The sequence below is a fragment of the Lissotriton vulgaris genome, chromosome 4_1 (genome assembly GCF_964263255.1).
Source record: "Lissotriton vulgaris chromosome 4_1, aLisVul1.2, whole genome shotgun sequence".
Classification (NCBI taxonomy): domain Eukaryota; kingdom Metazoa; phylum Chordata; class Amphibia; order Caudata; family Salamandridae; genus Lissotriton; species Lissotriton vulgaris.
Window position 1 is genome coordinate 481,458,971 of NC_141691.1, and position 23,660 is coordinate 481,482,630.

General features: G+C 43.7%; 1 protein-coding gene across 1 annotated transcript in view; it reads left to right on the forward strand.

The window, feature by feature from the left end:
- The window catches only part of DRP2 (dystrophin related protein 2), a 1,191,281-nt gene that overhangs the window by 996,638 nt on the left and 170,983 nt on the right, over positions 1 to 23,660 (forward strand). Inside the window, exon 11 of the mRNA XM_086964637.1 lies at positions 20,938 to 21,012. Within this exon, the coding sequence (XP_086820763.1) occupies positions 20,938 to 21,012 (75 nt within the window). The remainder of the gene's footprint in view (positions 1 to 20,937; positions 21,013 to 23,660) is intronic.

Sequence of the window (23,660 nt, forward strand, 5' to 3'; positions counted from 1 at the left end):
GCTGGAAGTCATGAATGGAGCATTGGAGCAGGGCATCTTCCCGTCACTTTGGAAGAAAGCCATTGTAAAGCCGCTGCTGAAAAAGACCACCTTGGACCCTGGAGTACTGAAGAACTTTAGACCCATCTCTCTTCTGCCGGCCCCGGCTAAGATGTTGGAGACCCATTTGAATTTCCATCTTTCAAACTTCCTCGATACCTCTGGTTTCTTGGACGGGTCCCAACATGGCTTCAGAAAGCTGCATAGCACGGAGTCTGCTCTGACGAAAGTCATTGATAACATCCGCAGAAAAGTGGATTTGGGTCTAACCACCGTACTGGTGCTGCTAGATCTTTCAGCAGCATTCGACACCCTGTCTCCCCTTACTTTAACAACTAGGTTAAGGGAGGCAGGGGTAGAAGGACCGGCACTCAGTCTCCTGAGCTCCTTTCTTCAACAACGAGAGCAGTGTGTCATGCTAGGTGAATACCTCTCCCCTGCTAAGTCTTTGCAATGTGGGGTGCCACAGGGGTCGGCATTGAGTCCGACCCTGTTTAACATCTACGTGGCCCCACTTGCAAGACTAGTAAGATCTCAGGGGATGGAGGTAGTGTCGTATGCCGACGACACGCAGATTATGGTATCCCTGACTCACTCTGTGGGTGAAACCGCTTCTAACTTTAGGGCCTGCATGCAACTTGTTGCAGAGTGGATGATTGCCAACTCCCTAAAGTTGAACGGGGACAAGACAGAGGTCCTGGTCTTTGGCAAGGACCAGGGCATATGGTCAGATGATTGGTGGCCTCCTTCTTTAGGTAGCTGCCCAACACCAACACAATCTGCCAGGAACCTAGGCGTCATCTTTGACACCCAGCTCTCCATGGAGCTTCAGGTCAACAGAACGGTGGCTACCTGTTGGGGAGTCATCAAGACCCTGAAAAGAATCGTACACTACCTGTCCCCACAGGCACGGAAACAGGTGGTGATCGCCCTTGTTGGCTCAAGGCTTGATTACTGCAACTCAGTGTACGCCGGGGCCAACAAGGGTCTGCTCCAGCGTTTGCAGGTCATACAAAACGCGGCAGCGCGGTTTGCTCTCGCTCTGCCCTGGCTGGCCTCTATGACCTCAGCGAGGAAGAACCTTCACTGGCTCCCCATCCCCTCAAGGATCACTTTTAAACTCCTCTGCCTTACATATAAGGCTTTAACTGCAGGTTCGGCTGATGCCCTTGGATCACTACTCTCTAGATACGTTCCGAGTAGATGTCTCCGATCCAGTGAGCTTAATCAGCTGGTGATTCCCAGAGCCAAGAAGGCTAGATGGGGGAGCAAAGCTTTTTCCATACTGGCTCCTCTGATGTGGAATTCACTCCCCCTGGAAATCAAAATACTGCCCTCCCTTGACCTCTTTAGGAAGTCATTGAAAACCTGGCTCTTTATCAATGCATACCAGTAGGCTCTGTTTCTATCTGCTCACAGTCGTTATTTGGACTAGGCGCCTTGACGCCCACTGGGCATAGCTGCGCAATATAAATAATGTTTCATTCATTCATTCATTCATGTTGTTATAAATCTAACTGTATCTTCTGTCTCAACAGTCTTATTGGGATGTAGTAGGTCATTCCTGACAGCTACATTGGCACGAGCACAGGCTTTTTCAATTGTAGAGTTTCTGTACCCTCGTTCTTTAAAACGTTGGCACATTACTTCCTTTTCCATTTGATAAGCTTTTTCCGTGCTACAGTTTCTCTTTGCCCGGAGCAGCTCCCCATAGGGGATGCTGTCTACCAGGTTTCGAGGGTGTGCACTGTTTGCTTTTAAGATACTATTACCAGATGTTTTTTTACGGAATAGTTCTGTAGTCACTGTGCTGTCCGTTACTGAGACTTTAACGTCAAGAAACTCAATTTCTGTCTTGCTCATTTGTTCTGAGAATATTAAATTGTATGAGTTGTCATTTAGTTTCTTAACAAAATCTTTTGCTGTTTCAATACTGCCTTCCCAAATCATAAAGACATTGTCGATGTACCTCAGCCACACGATCACTTGGTTGTCAAACTCACATATTTGCGTGGACACCTTCTCCCCCCACCAGCCCATGAATAGATTGGCGTAACTGGGGGCAACGCAGGTGCCAAATCGCCGTGCCCTGTGCCTGCCGGTACACCGACTCATCAAAAATAAAAAAATTGTTTTTGAGACAGAATGCGTTCATATGTAACAGCATTTGTGAGTGTAGGTGAAATGAGATTGATTTGGCCTTCAGATAATGCTGTACCGCCTGTATTCCAAGCTGTTGTATTCCTACATGATGTCGTTTTTAGAACTTCTGTATGTCATGTAGAATGCTCCTGTGTCAGCAGCCCATTCTGCTGTTGGATCTCGCTGAGTTAACTGCTCTTCTCTGCTTGTGGATGTCAAGTTGTCATTCCTGCATTAAAACTACTTTCTTCTAACCTACGCGTTGACTCCTTCACTACATAATTTCTGGCTACGACTGGGTAACTACAGCTACAGCTGCTAACAAGAAGGATTTATTGAATAACAACGTTCACCTTTCAGCTGTTGGAAAAATCGCGAAAACTGCCTTTCTACTAGCACTGCCGACGTTTTCATCGTCGTGCCCTGAACTTTTCACCTTTAACGTGCTAACCATGAGTTTTCTGTACTTTTTTCCAACTTGGCAAAAATAACTTTTCATACCGTGTGCTAAGTTCCGTTAAACGCATTCTTCAAACTGCGTGGAACTTTGTCTCGCACTTCTCTCTGCACCCGCTGCATCCTGGCAACACGGAGGAATCTCCATTGCAGCGCCTAGCAACGCCGAAGAGCTTCTGCTTTTACGTGCCGATCGCTCCAATTCCGGAAATCAGGTGCATTCTGGGTATTACCCTTTCACCTCTACTACGTCTGATGTCACAACGTGCCGCCATCTTGCTTATTTACTTCGTGAGTCGGAAAAGCAACTTTCACGAAGCTATTCTCTTTTTCATCATTTCTTCGTCATTTTGCCTCGTTTTTCTACCGGATTTGTTGCTTAGCGGTCTACTAACAATAAGGTACTTGAATTTCTACATTATTTTTATTTTTTTTATTTTTATTTTCAAGTCAATTTAATTTACAAAAATATAACAAGCATGTCCAATATCTCTGCTCCACCTCACTTTTTACAAATTGCTGGTGATCCTAACATTGAATGGGATTTATGGCACCCAATGTTCTTAGCCTATGTTGATGTTTTAGAAAAAGATGGGTGTTCAGCTAAACGCAAGTTAGCTCTTCTCAGACACTGTCTTGGTGGAGCTGGCATTAAAGAATTTGACAATCTTCCATCAATTGATGATGCAGGAGACATGGATGTTTTTGAGAAAGCTTGTGCACAGATGAAAATTTGTTTCGGAAGGAAGATAAATACTGTTATGGAACGCTTCAAATTTTATTCCCGCGTTCAAAAACAGGATGAATCTATTGAGGATTATGTCTCTGCCTTACGATCTTTGGCTTGTTCCTGTGCTTTTGAAACCATCTCTTACGAACAAGTTCTCAGAGATCAGATAATGATGCGCACCAAAAGCAAGAAAATTCAAGAAAGACTTTGGTTGGGCACAGAATCTTCCTTGAGCGCTGTTATCAATATTGCTAAAGGCATTGAGCAATCCGAATTGTTTGTTTCGGAAATCAGAGGTCAAACGTCCAAGCCTCAAGTTTCTGAAACTGAAGTTTCGTTTGGTGAAGAGTCAAAACACTTCATCTAATTTTAATAGGTTACCTCCTAGAAAGGACAATGAGAAGAAAGTTCCTGAAAATAAGAATATTGTCGAAAATAAGTTTTCCTACAGGAAAAATGTTTATTGTTACAGATGTGGTAGTTCTAACCATTTAGGAAATTATAGAGGATGTCCAGCTTTGGATAGAGTTTGTGTTAAATGTAAAAGGAAACGACATTTTGCTAATGTTTGTCATTCTTCCCAAAGGGTCAATTATATTTCTCAGGAAGAGGAAGAAGTTTTACAAAGTTTCAATTGTATTCTATCTGTGGATGATTCTGAGCAGAAAGAGTTTCCCTCTTACACCATTTTAGTTGATAACCAACCCATTCTCTTAATGATGGATTCATGCTCATGGTATTCCATTATTGGTTTGAATCTGTTTAAAAACCTCTGGGGTGACAGGAAATTATTGACTTCTGATATATCTCCAGGTGGTTACACTGGCCAAAAAATAAATATGGAAGGTTTCTTTTGGGCTGATATTCAGGTTGCTGATAGATTTGCCAAAGGGAAAGTTTATGTCACCACCAAAGGTGTTGCTATCTTAAGTTGGCCACATCAACGTTTACTTGGCATTAAACTTGATCCCAATGCCAACCCCCCAGTTTATTTAGGTGAACCATATGTTTTGAGTATTTGTGATGTGGGAGACAATTCTCTGTTTGTAGAAAACACTAAAAAAAATTCCCTGATGTTTTTAAGGACACCTTAGGTAAATTTGTTGATTTTAAGCACAGGATTATCCTGAATGATAATGCCATTCCAGTCAGACACAGGGTCAGGAATGTTCCATTAGCCTATCGTGAGAAGCTAAAGGACATTATGGGTGATCTTGTATCAAAACAGATCATTGAACCTATAGAATCCTCTCCTTGGGTTTCTCCCATTGTTTTATCACTCAAAAGTTCTGGCGAGCTCCGTCTGTGTGTGGATCTCCGCAGTTTAAACAAGGAGATCTGGGTAGATAAACATCCTCTCCCTAACATCCACGAATTAATTTCTTCTCTCACAGGTGCCACTGTCTTTTCAACCATTGATTTAGCTAGTGCCTACCATCAGGTTGAGCTACATGAGGATTCAAAAAGACTTACAGCTTTTGTGACTCCTGAAGGCATGTTCCAGTATTTGCGAATGCCTTTTGGACTCGCCAGTGCTGCGTCTGTGTTCCAACGCCTGATGAAAGAGGTTCTTCTTGACTGTAAAGGAGCCATCGCGTTCCAAGATGATATCCTGATTTTTGGAGTAGATGTCGAGGAACATGATCACAATTTGCATTGTGTGCTGTCCAATGTGCAAAAGAAGGGTCTTACTTTAAAGTTTAACAAGTGCAAATTTAGACAACCTAAAGTTGAATATTTGGGGCATGAGATTTCTAAAGATGGCATAAAACCTAAACTCAATCATGTAAAAAGTACTGATGCTCCCATTCCTTCCTCCAAGGAACAGTTGTTGTCCTTCTTAGGACTTACCGAATTTTATGGTAAATTTGTCAAAGATTACTCTACTATTGTACACCCCTTGCGGTCTTTGCTGAAAAAACAAGCTAAATTTCTTTGGGGTACAGAACAGCAAACCTCTTATGATTCTTTAAAAAGCAAAATTGTCAATGCTCCCTTTCTTAAACCTTTTTCTGTCCACAAAGACTGCATTGTTTGCGTAGATGCCAGTAATGTAGGGCTTGGTGCCGTTCTTATGCAAAAGGATCGTTTTGGGGAATATGTTGTATCTTATGCTTCCAGGACTTTACGGGACGCCGAGTTTAATTATTCTACCATAGAGAAGGAGCTTCTTGCTTGCACTTGGGCTACTCAGCATTTTCGCCAATTTCTTTGGGGTACGAAATTTACTTTGAGGACTGATCATAAACCTCTTGTCAACATGTTGTCAGCTGGTGGTGGTAGAACTCTCACTGCTCGTCTTGCTCGTCTCGCTGCTAAGTTGCAAGAGTACCGGTGTGAAGTTGTCTATGTCCCTGGACGGCTTAATGTACATGCAGACTGTATGTCACGTCTTCCTGTTGATGATACTTCTAACACGGACATTTGTGATGAATGTGATGTTGCTTTCACTCTTTGTGATGTTAATCTAATTGGCGGTAAGGACTTAGAAAACTCCATCACTGAAAGTGTTTGGTCTGATGCTATGCGTCACGATGAGGTTCTTGCTAAGGTCAAAACTTTCTTGAGTGCTGGTTGGCCTGAAGAGAGGAAGTTGTGTGGTGACTTAGCTTCTTTCTTCAAAGTAAAAGATGAATTGTCGGTAATCGATTATATGGTTTACAGAGATGACAAAATTGTCCCTCCCCTTAATGTTCGTGAATCCATTTGCAATTTAGCCCATGAAGGCCACATGGGGATGTCCACGACTAAAAGGAGGATCCGAGAGTTTTATTGGTGGCCTAGTATGGATGCTATGGTTGACAGGTGGGTAAGGAACTGTTCTCCATGCTCTCTGAGCGACAAATCTGTGAAACCTGTTTCTTCTGGGTTTTCCTCTGTTGAATTTGCCTGTGGACCTTGGAGAAAGTTGGGAATTGACATCATCGGTCCTTTTAATTACCAGTCAGGGAAAGACATGTTTGCTGTGGTGCTTGTGGATTATTTCTCCAAGTGGCCCGAGTTAAAAATTGTTGAAAAGGTTAATTCTGAAGTTGTTGTTGAGTTTTTAAATGAAGTTTTTTGTAGAGAGGGTTTACCTGAAGAAATTGTTTCCGACAATGGGCCGCAATTTGTAAGTCAAGTTTTTTCTGCATTTCTAGAAACTTGTGGCATTCTTCACAAAAGAGTTTCGAATTATTCCCCACAATCCAATGGCCAGGTGGAACGCTTTAACAGAGTGATTAAGGAGTCCTGCCAATTGGCCCTACGGAGTGGATTGAAGTGGAAAAAAGCTCTACAGGCCACTTTGTTCACCTATCGTATGTCTCCCAACTCTGTTACTGGCTTGTCCCCCTTTGAAATATTGCGTTGCAGGAAACCTGGTACCAAGATTTTTCCTTGGTGGCTGAAGACGAAAGACTCTGGGTATCTAGAGTTGGATATGAATAGTATTAGAGACCGCGTTGGAAAATACCAAGACAAAATGCTTAAGAGCTCTTCCCCAAGACCTGTTTCTCCTAAAATCTCTGTTGGTGACTTGGTGAGGGTGAAGTTTGGCGGTATCATTCCTAAAGGCATATCCAGGTGGTCTTCCCCTGTCAAAGTTACGGAGGTCTTCAGTAAAGCTGTTAGAGTAGAGGGTGGTAAGATTTGGAATTTCAGGCGTATTTCAGTTTGCAGGTCCAATGTTGTGGATAAAAAGAATGTTCGTTTGGATCCTAGTTCCTCTGGGGACCTATCTGTTCCTGATTTTGATTCCGGTTTTCATGGTTCTCATGAAGTCTTTGATAATTTGCATTCTCCTCAGGTATCTTTGCCTCAAGCTGGTCCTAACAATTTTTCATTACAGGTTGTTCCTTCTAATGCTCATGATGTTTCTCAAAATGCTGTTTCTCAGGCGTGCTCTTCACAGCCTGTTTGTTTACGCAGTGATTCGCAGCCTGTTTGTTTACGCAGTAGTTCTCGTGTAAAACATGTTCCTGTAAAGCTTAAGGATTATGTTTGCTCTTAATGTTTTTTTTTATTTTTATTTATTTTTGGGTTTATCGTTTTTTTGTTTTGTTTTTGTTTTTCGGTGGGAGGTGTGTTGTATTCCTACATGATGTCGTTTTTAGAACTTCTGTATGTCATGTAGAATGCTCCTGTGTCAGCAGCCCATTCTGCTGTTGGATCTCGCTGAGTTAACTGCTCTTCTCTGCTTGTGGATGTCAAGTTGTCATTCCTGCATTAAAACTACTTTCTTCTAACCTACGCGTTGACTCCTTCACTACACAAGCTTGTGTTTGATACTCGTGTACAAACTGCTTACATCTAGTGTAACAAGAAGGTACGTTGGCTCCCATTGAATACCATCAATGATGGTGAGAAAGTGGGTTGTATCTTTCAGGTAGGCTGGCAATGCGATTACAAATGGTCTTAAATAGTAATCGATAACTCGATATTTTTGTACTTACCTTGTTAGAGATAGCATGTCGATATTTTTGTAATCGACATTTTTGTTGCGATATTTTTGTAGGTAGATATTGTTGTAATCGATATTTTGTCAGGCATTCGCTTCTAAAATGATTTCTATTTAACAACCATAGCCCTTCTTCGTGGGGATTGGTGTTTACTGTGAATACAGATCACGCAGTATTGTGTGTCTCTGCAAGAATTACAAAATGGGGAGTGAGACTACAAGAATATACATTACAGATAAAATATATTTCTAGTATGGAAAACAATGCAGTGGATTGTCTGTCTAGGATAATCACAAATAAGGATTCCAGGGAAGACTTGGAGGAGGAGGATGAGGTCATCGAAGAAACTGTGTGTGAGTCCCAGAGGTGCTATTTTGGGGGATAAGTCTATGGAGGAACCATGTATTAGGTGAGGTCATGCACAATGTAAAAAGAGATTGATCCAAAAATTAAGAGCACAAGGAAGAAATAAAATCTCTCAGTAAAGAGTCATCTACTGTTCCTGATGTTTTAAACTAATTCCCCTGCAGTTGTTAAGGCAACACCTTAGTGACTTGCACACCAATGTCCTCTGGGAGTGGTCAAGGCCAAGGCGAGAATTATGTTAGGTGATTGGTGGCTGAGTGTAATCCTGGAAGTGGAGAAAACAATTGAGATTTGTTTAGAGTGTACCTGAAATGATAAGATACTGAAAACTCACACTCAGAAGGTTGCCAGAGTAGCCATGCGAAGCAGTGACCAGTGGATATTTAGGGACCATTGAGGTGGTACAATGTACACCTTATTTGTTTGCACCGGTTGATTTTGATTATAAGTTACCAAAATTTCAAAGGATGGGCAACATCCGTTCAAATTATGTGATTAGTTTCTTGGAGTAAATTCTTTTGAGTAGATTCCCACAAACAATTCTAATGGACAATGAAGCGTGTAGCTTTGTTCCAGAGAAGTGAAAGAGTTCTTGAAAGAGTGTGGTACTGAATGTAAAAAAGGGCCTTATAACACCCTCATGGTAGGGAGATTGATAGAAACCATAGAGAAGGGATTCAACTGGCTACGGATAATACTTTAGACAGGAGAAAGGAGTAACAAAATATATGAGTGGCCTCCCCATAACAAATCCCATTTTGTGGTTTATGGGTAGAGGACCTGAGACCAAATTGGTTCCGAAGTGGGTGATGTTTGGAAAAATGTTGGAGTGAGCTGTTAGTGTATGGTGAATGTATAAAAACGGGTATTCTGTTACAACGGAGGAGGAAGGAATGCTACGTTAATACGAAAAGTAATAGAGAAATTGTGGTGAAAGTGCTGTTATGATGTGAGTCAAAGCAACTATTGGTGTGGAGAAATGATTAAATTTCACAAAGCCGTTGAGCATGATTAAACTGTTCAGTAATGTAGTGAAACTTGAGGATGTGAGATTATGGGAGCCTGGTCTAATATGAAAGATGTGTTCGCGAACACTGGTACACATTGGGCAGATGTAATAAGGTCAACTGGAAATCAGAATGATCACTGAACAATAACTTTTCATGAGTCAATGTGTCGAAAGCAAGCAGGTTTCAGAAGAAGCCTCCGTATTTGGAAGAAATTAGAAATAAATAACTGAATATCCCTCTTGCTGAATGTGTAGTTTTTCTGTTTTCCTATTCTTTGGATTCATTATCATATATATTTGATGGGAAGCTGGGTTTACTATTTTTGTTTGTTTTAAAGAAGGAAGATGTGTAGAGACTTGAGGTTCCGTGACGATTGTAAGTGGTGTTTTTAACTCGCACGAATATGGTCGAGTCTAGTATCTATGAACCGCAAATGACGAGTTTTGTAAGTGTGCGCAGTTTCGCTGTGCTAACTTAAACCGTTCGTTTGTTATGTGGGTTTGTCATCTGTACCCACGGGTTCCATCTTAGATACGGCATCCATTTTGTCTCTTGCCCTCAAGTAGTCAGCGAACGGACGCTGTCCGCTTCGCGACCCTGGGACTCCCAAGATATGGCGGAAGACACATGTCCTTTGAAAGTGTCTTTATGACGAGGGGGTTGCTACTATAAGGCAGATGGCGCCGCTCGAGGCTCATCTTGCCGCACGGGCTTATTGTCTCAGTCGTGCATCTCATTAGGCACGTCCCTTTGATGCCTGTATCTCGTGCTTCTCGACACTCCCCTTTTACACCCTTTTCGATCTCCCTACTGTCTCCGTCTTCCTCTGCACCTGTCTTCGTTCCTATTTCGATCTACTTTACTGCTGATTGGAATTTGCTAATGGTGGGAAGATGGGTTTTTACAGTTGGGAATCGCCAAATGTTTCCGCACTTATGTTCCGGATCTTGTGTGTTTCAAAGTGATCTAAGCGACCCCTCTGAGAGCGACTTGTGGGAACCAGGTTGTAAACTATTGTGTATCATGTTATCCTATGGGTAAAAACTGTATAAAAGGAGCGATCCACAAATACAATTTGAAGCAGTCTCCCCGAACTACACTCGATGTACTTCCTGTGACTTCTGTGTTCCCTGCAGTAAATAAACCTTGACTCTTTGACGCCGAAGGAAGTGTCCCGTGTCTCTGTGACTTGTACGCCGGAGCAGGTTACCCACGAAGGTTTCAGGTGTTGTGCCCTGGCACCGCTGGGTCCAAAGAACCCAGTCCTTCAGTTGGCGCCCAACGTGGGGCTGCATCAGTGGTACCGGTCCAAGCCCGACGATCGTGAGGAACTTCGTGTGAAATCTCCGAGGGAAGGTGCACCCCGCTTCATCGATCCTGTTGTCGAAATAAGTGGCCCGAAGACTTTTCCCGCGAAGATTCCCGCCTCCTAACGGCTGCGACGGACTGCTGCCCTGACTGTAGACCTGTTTTGGCGCCTGGCGTAGACCTTGGTATAGCGAGACGATTGACGGGCCTTCCTGAGGACGCCATTGATCTTTGAGTTAAGTATTTGTGGGTCGCTCCCAGAGTTCTTGGTTGTAGACACTTTAGCGAGTGTCTTTGTTGTAAACACTTTAGCGAGTGTTTTTGTTGTAGACACTTTAGCGGGTGTCTTTGTTGTACACGCTGTGTGAGTGTTTTTGTCGGTGACACTTTGCTAGCGTACTTTGTTGTTGTTGTATTTGTTTGACGACTGCAGCCGCCAAAGACCGAGGGTTTAGTTCTTTGCTGGGACTTGGTAAATCCCGAAATCCCGTAACCCTTGAAGTTTGTGAAACTCGGCTAGTGTGCAAGATGCCTGGTCGCAGTACTTTGTTCAGTTGCTTTAGACCTTGTGGTGCGGATTCCCTGCTGGAGGACTCGTGTCCGATACCTCCGGTTGGAACTCCTACATATGACTTATATAGCAAACATGGGCTAGGCCCGATTGCTTTTAACGATTATTGGATCAAATATACAAAGAAAGACGGCGATCTTCGTTGGCCACCTCACGGTAGCTTCGAAGCGTCGATCTTAGATAATTTGGAAATAAAGTTGTTCGAACGTAAATCAAGGCCGGCCATGTTTGATGCCTTTCGGTTCTGGCGCAAAGAAGCCCGACAGAAAGAGATCAGACAAAATAAACGTAGTCAGCGAGATACTGTTGCTACTATAGTGAAGAAAGCTGAGCAGTTTCAGCGTGATAAGGAGGATAAGGATAAGGAAGTGTTTGAGAGATTACAGCGTATGTCCATAGACAAATGCTATCCTGTTTTGCCTACGGAGTCGGATAAGAAGGAAGAGGCAGTTGAGGATTCTTTAATGTCCTATCTTATGAAGTCGCCACCTCCGTACGTACAGGGTACCGCAGCTCCTGTGGTCCCTGCCGTACCTGTTCTTCCACCTGTAATTCCTCCACCAGTTCCTCAACCTGCACCTGCTCTTCCGACTGTTCCTGCTCTTTTGCCTATTTCTATTCCTACTGCTCCTCCGCTTCCACATACTCCTGTTCCCGCTACTGCTCACGCTACTGCTCCTGTGTTGTTAACCCCTGTTGCTGCTAACGTCTCTACTCCTTCTCTTGTTAGTCCTGTGTCTTACTCTTCTCCCTCTACTCGTAATCGTGATTCTCCCCTTGCGACAAACTTCTTTCAGTCGCTCGGACCTGTTTTTGGGTCTGCAGGTTCTGATGGTCCACAGAGACGTAGCCAGCTTCCTGGTAATAGAGAACGTGTTGCGCTATACAATATGGCGATGGGTTGGATGATAAACCCTGTTAGAAATCCACCTCGTGTTGTCCTCGAAACGTTTGATCAATTCAACATACCTACTCAGAGATATGTGTTTGATGAAATGTGCAAGTTCTTACATGATCAGATAGCGGCCAATGCGCCTGACGAGGTGCTGACCGCCCTGTCTGAACTCCGGCTTCAGTTCGCAACTGGACTGATAGTCGACATTAATGTCCGACGTGCTATTGAGCGGTTGCTATCTCTTCGTCCCGCTCCTATTCCTCATGCATTGTTCGTTGAGGACATTGAACAACGAGATGGGTCTGGCCAATATCCTATGCGTGAAGTTCCGCCAGTTTGGGTACCCGCTGATAATACTAATGCTAATGCTCCAATACCAGCACATTTCCAGAGAGTGTGGATACACCTCCCTTGGAAACGATCGGAAGTGCTTCAGGTGAAACAAACTTTGCCTGATCCTCGCAAAAATCCTGCGGGGTATTACAAAGAATTATCGCAGCTCGTAGACGCTACGATAATGAATCTGGCCGATATCGACATGTTGTTTGGCAATGTCGTACCGCAACCGGTATGGGCCAAGATTCGTCACCAAGATCACGCGAATGAATTAGGTGGTGATTGGGCTGCCATTACAGCGGCAGACGCTGGACAAGTGGCTGCTACTAAACCCGATCAGTTGATTGAACTTCTTCCCCAGCGAATCATTACATTAATGAAAACGCTTATGCCAGCTATGAGGGTAAATTGGGACAAGTTGTCAGCCTGTAAGCAGAAGAAAGATGAGAGTGTTTCAGACTTCTTTACGAGGTTCGAGGAAACATTCGTCGATCATAGTGGGCAGGATATGGGTACTGAGGGTGGACAGAGGTTGTTTGTGGATAAATTTGTATCGAACTTATTGCCCGACTTGTGCAATAAATTGAAGAATTCAGAAAGTGCATGGGCCGTTTCTACCTCAGCTCAGATTCTGGCTACGGCACAATATTACGAAAATAGAGAAAAAGAGGAAAATGACCGTGCCGATAAAAAGACGAAAGAGCTGAAAACTAAAGTGTTGTTACAACAAGCATATCCGCCGCGTTCTAATCAGAATGCGCCTCAGCAGAATAGATCGCAGTCGCAATCGAATCAATCGCAGCCGCGTAATGATTCATCTTTTCAGAGATCTTCATTAGGGTACAATCAATGTGCTTATTGTAGACAGGAGGGACACATTAAATTCAATTGTCCTGCTTTAAATGACCGTAGTGGTGGTAATTCGTCTAGAGGAGGTCGTGGTGGTGCACAGCACGCATCACGTGGTAGAGGTCGTGGTGCTCAGAATGATCGCTCTGACCATTCATCAAATTCTAATAACTGTTTCGATCAACGTGGATCATCGCAAGGACGATCTGCGCAGTACAATGTAGACGATTATTACGTCGATCAGGGACCTGACGATAGTAATTACTAGGACAGCCAAAGACAAGGAGATGGAGTGGTATCAGTTCCGGTTGATCAGAGAGGGCCTTACGTCGCAGTTGCTACATCGGGCGTCGTTGAGCCTTTTCTGTTGGACACTGGTGCAGCGAAAAGTTCTATCATGCATTCGAAACTCCCTGGCGCACCTTTGTCTGGCTTAACAAATGTTTCCGTTGGATTCTCTGGCGCCCCCGTTAGCAATCCAGTTTCGCGCCCTTTGCCCCTTAAAATTGGGCCACGTGAGCTCGAAGCTCCATTGATTTTGTCTACTGGTTGTGGCGAAAATCTTTTGGGTCTGGATTTGCTTAAACGCTTGTATGCGACTTTGTATTGTTCTCCTGCGGGTGTAAAGCTTACGTTAGGAGAGAGGGTAGTCTCTCCCATGTACTTGTCCCTCGATAAGCTTCCACCGGAATTGAGTTCTCTTCCTGCATCTTTGTGGGCGACGGGTCCAAATGACGTGGGCCTACTTGATATCTCCCCTTATGTTGTTCAGTTGAAATCGAATGTGCGATTGCCACGTATTCCCCAATATCGTATCTCCCTTGATGGTGAACGAGCTTTGTTAGCGATCATCTATGATTTGATCGAGAAAGATGTCATTGAAGAAACTCGGGGAAACGTGTGCAATAGTCCTGTACTGCCCATTCTTAAACGTACTGATCCTACCAAACCGCCTGTTTATCGTTTTGTTATCGATTTACGGGAGGTGAATAAAATTGTGGTTCCTCAATTCCCTGTTGTGCCTGACATTACGGCGCTACTGACTCTGATTCCAGCTACAGCTTCATGGTTTTCGGTGATTGATTTGAAAAATGCGTTTTTCAGCATCCCGATTGCCGAAGAGAGCAGGGACCTTTTCGGTTTCTCTCTTGGTGGACGTAGCTTCCGGTTCAAACGCGCTCCTCAGGGCTACTGTGAAAGTCCATCGATTTACAGTCAAGCTTTGAAGGGTCAACTAGATGCGTTTAGGTTGCCGGTTGGTGCGGCTTTAATCCAATACGTCGACGACTTATTGGTGGCTGCTGATACTCAGGACATTTGCAAAATTGCTACAGTGTCGTTGCTGCAACATCTCTGTGAGTTAAACCACAAGGTGTCACCTTCTAAACTCCAATATTGTTGTCAAGAAGTAACCTACCTAGGTCACTTATTGTCAAAGGAGGGAAGGAGATTGACCCCTGAGAGAATTGCAGCGATTGCGCGCATGGCTGTGCCACAAACCCAAAGAGATGTGCGTGCCTTTCTAGGTATCACATCGTACTGCAGGCAGTGGATTCCTAATTTTTCATTGCTGGCGAAACCATTGGTGGCTCTTACGTGCAAGGATGTTTCGACTCCTTTACCATGGACGGAAGAATGTCAGAAAAGTTTTTCTGAATTACGTGATTCATTGTGTTCGGCTCCTGTGTTAGGTACCCCTGATTACAGTAAACCGTTCACGTTATATGTTCACGAGAGGGAAGGTTGTGCTTTAAGCGTCTTAACGCAACCTTTTGGTGGTAAGCAACGTCCATGTGCATATTTTTCCTCGACCTTAGACCCAGTAGCTAGAGCATTGCCGAGTTGTTTGAGAGCAACTGCGGCAGCTGCGGTCTCCATCCGACAATCAGCAGGATTGGTCATGGATAATATGCTTACGGTGATGGTTCCGCATGCAGTCGATACTCTTTTGAACCGTACGAAAACTCAGCACTTGACGAGTGCGAGGTTATCTGGGTACGAATTGACGCTCTTGGCAAGCCACATTCAGATAAAACGTTGTAATGTCCTAAATCCGGCAACTTTGTTACCAATTAGTGCAGAGTCAGATGCAGTAACAGAACATGACTGTTACTTGCGGACAGAGGAGGAAACAAAAGGTCGTGTGGACCTTAAAAACACTCCATTGGAAGACCCGGATGGCATCCTGTATGTGGATGGGTCATGTTTTAAATTGCCGAATGGTGATGTGACTACTGCTTATGCTGTGGTGACATTGAATACTGTTGTTGAGACTGCGAGATTGAGTCAGAATTCTGCCCAAGCTGCAGAGCTGATCGCTCTTACTAGAGCATGTGTATTAGCAAAAGGTAAACGTGTGAATGTGTACACCGATAGTCAGTATGCTTTCGGTGTAGCGCATAGTTTCGGACGATTGTGGCGAGAACGTGGTTTCTTGACGTCACATGGCACGAAAATACAGCATGGCCAGCTTGTGAACGATCTTTTGGATGCATTGACTTTGCCTGCTCAAGTTGCAATTGTTAAATGTAGTGCGCATCGTAAAGTGACGGATGATGTTGGTCGTGGTAATGCGTTTGCAGATGAGATTGCTAAGGAGACTGCCCGGAACCTTAGCACTCGAATGTATGTGACGAATTCGGTTAGGTGGCCTACAGAATCAAGTATGTGTGAGAATACTATAGAGAGTGTGAAAGCAATTCAGAATGAGGCCACCGACACTGAAAAGATGAAGTGGAAAGAAAGTACGGGAAGGTTGGATGTGAATGGTTGCTGGATTGATTTGTCAGATCAGAAAAGATGGATGTTGCCTGATGCGTATGTACTGGCCGTTGTGCAAATGGCACATGGGTTAGCACATATTAGCGCGAAAGGTATTTGCAAGTTGTTGGCTGATGTGTGGAAGAATGATGGAATTACTAAGTGTGCTGAACGTCTGGTGAAGAATTGTATGGTGTGTATAATGTACAATCCTGGCAAAGGAACCCCAACTCCCCCTGGCAGTTTTGCTCCTCCTTTGTATCCCTTTGAGGTGATCCAATTGGACTTCATCCATATGGAGCGATGCAATAACCTGAAATACGTTTTGGTTGTGGTTTGCGCATTCTCCCGATGGATCGAGGCCTATCCCCTCAAAGACAATACTGCTTTGTCTACTGCGAAAATCCTACTGAAGGAATACTTTCCTCGGTACGGAATGCCTAGAGTCGTGTGGTCAGATAACGGAAGTGAGTTCGTTGGAAGTGTGATGAAGAGTGTGTGTAAGGGCCTTGGAATTAATCAAAAATTCCATAGCACCAATCATCCCCAGTCAGCTGGATTGGTTGAAGGGTACAATGGCACCCTTAAACTAAAATTAGCGAAGATTCAAGCTACGACTGGACTTTCGTGGCCTGATGCTTTGCCTCTAGCATTACTGTCAACTAGGGCGACTGTACACTCCCGAATAGGGCTCAGTCCCTATGAAATAGTGTTCGGCCGTCCTGCGAATGTGTGGGGGGTTCCTAGGCCAGGAATATTCTCTGATCTTGAGTTTCCGATGTTGATTGATTACTTACATGACTTGACTGCTAAACTGAGGTTAATTCATCAACAGGTTTACGACGCCTTGCCGACGCAGACGGAGGGTCCAGGCCACCGGCTCCAGCCCGGAGATTGGGTGGTTACCCGAAATTTTTCACGAAAAAACAATCTGGACCCTCGCTTCACCGGACCTTACCAGGTGCTCCTGGCCACGAGGACTGCCGTTCGTCTTGAGGGGCGGAAAAATTGGGTACATGCTACCCATTGTAAGCGAGTCCCTATTCCTTTGTCGGCAGACCCGTGGGTGAGGAAAGGCATTGCGTCGACAGAAGCAGAAACATTGCCGGCGTTTGTACCTTTTAGCGACGCACAGCTTGTTGGTGAACACTCAGCGCAGCAGAAAGCCACTGTTGAACATTTGTCAGCAAGAGACTCAAGACCAGACCAACGAACTGATCAGCAGGACGCTGTCTCTTCGACAGATCCTTTGTTCGACGTGCAGACACGTCCCGGGAAACATCGATATTCTTTGCGTTCTCATACTAAGGACAAATAAAATTGTTTTCTTGCTTTGCTAAAAACTGATAACTGCAATATCCTCGTTTCCCCTGATCAACTTTGAACATTTCGTATGATTGAAAATTGTTTGTACGTGTATTAAGATTTTTGTATCTTTTTCCTTCCACAGCTGATTTTTGTGCTAAATAAAATACATATTGTGTATTGAGGGCCGTAGGGCCGCACGCGTACTTCCTTCTGGACAGTAGGTCTTGACACTAGGTTAAAGACCGTCGGTTCCTAGGAACTCCTGGGGATTGACTATTGCTGCACAGAACGAAGTGCGTCAAGAAACGTTGCGGACGGTCGTAGGGAAATGGCATTTTCGAAGCTGAACGATTTGGAAGGAGCTCAGGCATATAGAGTCAAGCTGCAGAAACTTAGTCGTACGAAATGTTTTGTATCCCAGTTGTTTGTTTTGTTTTTAACTGCTTCTGCATTTTTGGCGGGTGGGGTGTATTACACTATGTCTTACTTCTTACTTCCTACCCCTACTCCTACTTCTTACCCTAACGTTACTCTTACTGCTACTACTGCTTCTCCCCATTCCTTTCATATTTTACCGGAACACGAACAGGCTAGACGTGTAGAATTCCGCAACAATTCCTTTATCCAGCTCCTCCATCAGCATCAGTTAGTGGTTAACACTACTAATTGTTGGGTGTGTGGGTTGATGCCACATACTACGGGTAAGGGAATTCCATATCTGGTGTTACCGTATAGTTCCCAAGGGTCAGCTCGAGCATTCCAAACAATGCTTCGAAGTGCACTAGGTTTCCACCCCTCTCCAGAACGTTCCCCCAAACCTGGTCCTACCTCGTATCAGTGGGTGGTGTCGATGGCCATACAGGATTTGGAAGATGAGATCTATGATGCTTTTCTCATCCCTAAGGCAGAGGTACAAGCCTATAGGGCACCGAATCGAGGGGAATATAGTACGTTCACTAATGAAAAGCAGCTTAAAAGCTCGCCTCCGATATGGGTCGTACCCCACACTGGTAATTTTTGTATCGTGGGTCGTGGTTCGCAAGCCTCACTTGGAGTAAGTGCTTGCACTGAAAGTTACGTTCTGTCAATGTCCCCGATCCCTGTGCTTCTGGCTGCCAAGGGTACGTACTTCATCTGTCATGATCGTGCATATACATGGTTGCCCGCAGACTTCATGGGCTCATGTTTTGTTGCAAATCTGTTGCCTCCGACGTTTACTGTAGATGCCGATTATCATAAGACTAGAGTTGTACGAGGCGTAATTAGCGAAGAGGATACTGCCGGTCAAGAGGCAGGAGACTTTTTCAAGGGTTTCCTCCCGTTTTGGGGACCTATGGTTAATAGTAGGAACCTGAGACATTTGACTCGAGTGGTAGAATCGACAGCTAACATTACTGCCAGTGCCCTTGGTAATATCACCACAGAACTTCAGGCGGAGAGACTTATGACATTACAAAACCGTATGGTTTTAGATGTTGTCTTAGCAGATCGCGGTGGGGTATGTAAAGTGATCCATTCGAGCTGCTGCATTTTCATTCCAGATAATGCTCCTACTGTCTATCAAGCCATCTCGAAGTTGCACAAGATCTCCGAATCCATACACGTGGATGTAGGGGATTGGACGCTACTCGGTTGGTTTTGGGGCCTGATGTCGACTTGGGGTTGGAAGATTCTGACGATCATCGGGGTTGTGGTAGTGTTCCTGTTCACGTGTTGCCTTTGTGTGCAGTGTGGTCCTGCCTTATGTGGCCTCTGTGCTACAACGTGTATGAGACAACCATCTGTTACCAAGGGGACTCGGTTGGACAGAGCTATGCTACAACGACATCTTGATGGTCTGATGAATATCAAATATGATTCCGACTAGTGCTTGCCTACATGAGGGCAAAAGGAGCGTCTGAGGTTCCGTGACGATTGTAAGTGGTGTTTTTAACTCGCACGAATATGGTCGAGTCTAGTATCTATGAACCGCAAATGACGAGTTTTGTAAGTGTGCGCAGTTTCGCTGTGCTAACTTAAACCGTTCGTTTGTTATGTGGGTTTGTCATCTGTACCCACGGGTTCCATCTTAGATACGGCATCCATTTTGTCTCTTGCCCTCAAGTAGTCAGCGAACGGACGCTGTCCGCTTCGCGACCCTGGGACTCCCAAGATATGGCGGAAGACACATGTCCTTTGAAAGTGTCTTTATGACGAGGGGGTTGCTACTATAAGGCAGATGGCGCCGCTCGAGGCTCATCTTGCCGCACGGGCTTATTGTCTCAGTCGTGCATCTCATTAGGCACGTCCCTTTGATGCCTGTATCTCGTGCTTCTCGACACTCCCCTTTTACACCCTTTTCGATCTCCCTACTGTCTCCGTCTTCCTCTGCACCTGTCTTCGTTCCTATTTCGATCTACTTTACTGCTGATTGGAATTTGCTAATGGTGGGAAGATGGGTTTTTACAGTTGGGAATCGCCAAATGTTTCCGCACTTATGTTCCGGATCTTGTGTGTTTCAAAGTGATCTAAGCGACCCCTCTGAGAGCGACTTGTGGGAACCAGGTTGTAAACTATTGTGTATCATGTTATCCTATGGGTAAAAACTGTATAAAAGGAGCGATCCACAAATACAATTTGAAGCAGTCTCCCCGAACTACACTCGATGTACTTCCTGTGACTTCTGTGTTCCCTGCAGTAAATAAACCTTGACTCTTTGACGCCGAAGGAAGTGTCCCGTGTCTCTGTGACTTGTACGCCGGAGCAGGTTACCCACGAAGGTTTCAGGTGTTGTGCCCTGGCACCGCTGGGTCCAAAGAACCCAGTCCTTCAGACTGCTGTCACTTTTTATGTCAGATTCTATCATGGCCTCTGGTGGAGTCAGGATATTCTGAGGCTGTGCAGTTGGGATTATACTATATCTTAGATGCCTGCATTAATCTCATCGCCATGCTATCTACTGGGTTCAGTCTTTCTCTACCTCTGTTTAGTTTATCTCCATGTCTCAACTTCACAGTGTGGTACACCTGGAACTCTGTAGTAACTAAGCCCAGCCGAGTTGAGGTATTCAAGAGGTATTTATTGAGATGTTAAGTAATCAGGAATAAGTCAAGAACAAGAACCCACCAGGAGCCACCAGCAGGCAGCTCAGCCCCATCATAACTGTGTGTTTCTTTCAACCTCCACCCAACATTCTATGATGAATCACAGTACAGAGGCATTCCAAAGGCATTCCACTAGAAAGCATGAAGTGGATATAGGCATGCATAGAAATATGCCATAGTAGAATATAACAAACTCTTATGTATAGAACATGTATATGAGTTCACCTTAGCTCCCTCCTTCATCTTCTCATCTTTCTGCTCTTTGCATGCCATCCTGTCCCACTCTCCTTGCCATGCATCTCCTCTTTCTCCCAATATCTTTTTATTTTCTATGAACGGCAGAGCAGCTTCAAGGTACCAGGGGATAGAGGTGTTTTTTCTCTTGTTTTAATTGCATTAATTACCTGGTGAATATTTAAAAACAGTGTGGAGCTAAAGACAACTTTACTCATGTAAGATGAGCCATACCAATTCCCTCCTTCCACAATAAAGGGGATAGACATGAATTCACATAGTGATGTCATAATACATGCAGCTTGATTTTCTTCAGTGTATGCTGCCTTAACAATGAAATATTATTGTTCTTTCTACAACACCAAAAACAATAATAAGTGTTATCTTGTTTATCTGCATTCTGTCATTTAGCTGATCTAAACAACATCAAGTTTTCAGCCTACCGGACTGCTATGAAACTCCGAAGAATCCAGAAGGCTCTTCGCCGTAAGAAGCATGTTATGAGACATATCTCTATTTTAAGGTTTCAAGCATGTGTTGTTTCTTTCTCTCCTTGATGAATGATACTGAGCTAGAGATCCACCGACCTCACAGGTTACACTTTAAGCTGTCAGTCTGGATCCTAGTCTGGGTTTAATTTAGGGGCTATTAAAGTGCAATACAATTTGGAGTAGTGACAGTTTTCAACACAGTGACCACATCTAGCTCCTTCGGGTACAAGTTTAGGTGGGAAGAACTGCAAAAGGAACAATTTAGCTGTAATACCACACCGCAATTCAAAATTATCCATGTCTCTCAGTTCTTTTTATTTAGTTTATTAAAAAAACATATACACAATTTGTGTGGCATGTTACACAACCCTGGCTACGTCAATGCTTGTCCACTGCCAGCGTGCCTGCATTGGCAAAGCCTGTATCAGTTACCATCCATCATCAGAAGTGTATTTACCACGCTTCAAGATGGCTGACAATTTGTAGGCCATCTTGAAAGTATAAAATGGTTATATGCTATACTTTCAAGATGGCAGCTGCTTTGCATCACGCAGTGATAGCTGCCATTGAAATACACATTCAAGATACCTAGCAACTACTATTGGCTTTACTTATGCGAGTGAAATTTTAAAAGCACTCAGTCTTGGCAAAGTCAAACAGTGACAATTGTGGCACAGAAGAAGAATGGCGGGGAAGGAACAGGGGATACAGAGAAAGCTAGGGGACGGAAAAGAGAGCCAGAGGAGTGGGGAAAGGCAGAGGGGGAGATAGAGTATGAATCTGTGCCGCAACAGTGCTCTGTGTTGGTGAGTCAGAGAGAGGATTGGAGGAGAGGGATGGGATGGGATGTAGGGGTGTGAGGGAACAATTGTACTCAGTGTACAAAAACAGCAAGAGGAAGAAGCAAGTAGCAGGATATTCACTCTCTTGGACTGCTTAATGAGAAAAGAAAGTGGAAAAATAAAAATAGTTTAATGATTTCAGCAGTGAAAGAATATAACTTATCCAATCAAAAGTGATAGTAAAGAAGAAACACTTCAGGGGCAGAGCAAACACAAGAATAGGGAGAAATGCTATTCAATTAAGAGCATTGAAATGAAATAAACAAGCATGTCATCCAAATCATGAGCAAGGGGTCCACCCAAAGGCAGTTTTATGTAGTATTATATGCAGTGCTGTCTGCTATACACAACTGAATCTATCTGTAGTGAGACTGCACAACATGCAATAACAGGATTTGGGGAAGAAACAGTTATGATGATTATAAAATCCATGTTTTAATGACTCCTGTTAAAGTATTCATCATCTGCACCCAGGCAGCTATCAAGCATCCTAATTGCTACATGTCCTCAGTAATTTCCGAATTCCTAATATGAATTTAAATACTAATTTCATTATACTCAAATGTTACTTCAGTATCAAACCACATTTTGTGCAGCAGCTCACTACTTTGGGGCTGTTAATGTTGAGATGGAAAATATCCTCCCCTGGAACGTTTCATAGTCTGCAATATCTCTCTAGATGATCGAAAATGACCTGGCATACCCCAGGATTGCTTATATGGGTCAATATCCCAAGGTAAAAAAAATGCATGTCCTTTTTTTCTCCTGGTTGCAACTGTAGTCCCATAACAATAATGACCAATCCCTTCTTCAAGCATTCTATAGTAGGCCAGGTAGGTCTCCTCAGTTAATATAGTAAATCTGCAGTTCATGACTTCTTCCTAATTGCCACAGTTGCCTCCTTTTCAGTTGATGTTTTTATCTAAAAAATGTAAACGGTTGCATCTTAGCTATCTACTGTTAGTGCTCATTGTATTAGAACTGAAGGCCCCCACTGAATATCCTGGGCCATGCTTACCTAACCAGTGTCAAACGCATGATATTTGGTGAATCTTTATATTCGACCTGAATGTCAAAGAAGTAGGTCGATGCGGCTATTTAAATTAACTTTCAAGTGGATGACCTCTGCTCAAAGCGATGGTTCCAATACTAGCCACCGTTTTCATGTTATAGCTTCCAAGGAGTCAATTTACCTCTGTAATCCATAAGGCAAATTTTCACTTAATAGTTTGAATAACAGGACCTTTGCCCTTTTTTCTATACATATTATAGAATTGCTGAAAAGCATTGATCGCCTTACTATGTTTTGCGTTTTCTAACTGATTCCAAGCAATTGTTAAGCATGATCCCCAATTAACAGTAGTTTTTGACTATGCCTAAACTTCAGCCATTAATTTCTAGAAGGGACCTGATTTTACTTTCCACAAAATATGTATTTTTTAGTAGTGAGTGAGGGCAATGCGTTTATAATTTAACTGTAGCAGGCAGCACGTCAGACTAATTAAAGTTAAATTGCAGTATATCTGAATAATAGAACACACATTAATGAAACACATTGTTTGACTTACTTGTTACTTATACTGTACAACCACAATAGCCCTGTCAAGGACATGAATATACTTTGAAAAGACAATAGCAAGTAGTACACATCCTGGGTTTATTCTCCCACAATGGACCGTATGGGTGTATTGTCCATTCTCTATCAACCGTACCTTCGTTCAACTGATATCACTCAGAATCGTACCTGGTCAGCGTGGTGTCCCCCAATTCATCATCTTCTTCCAAAGTTGTAGAATTTTAT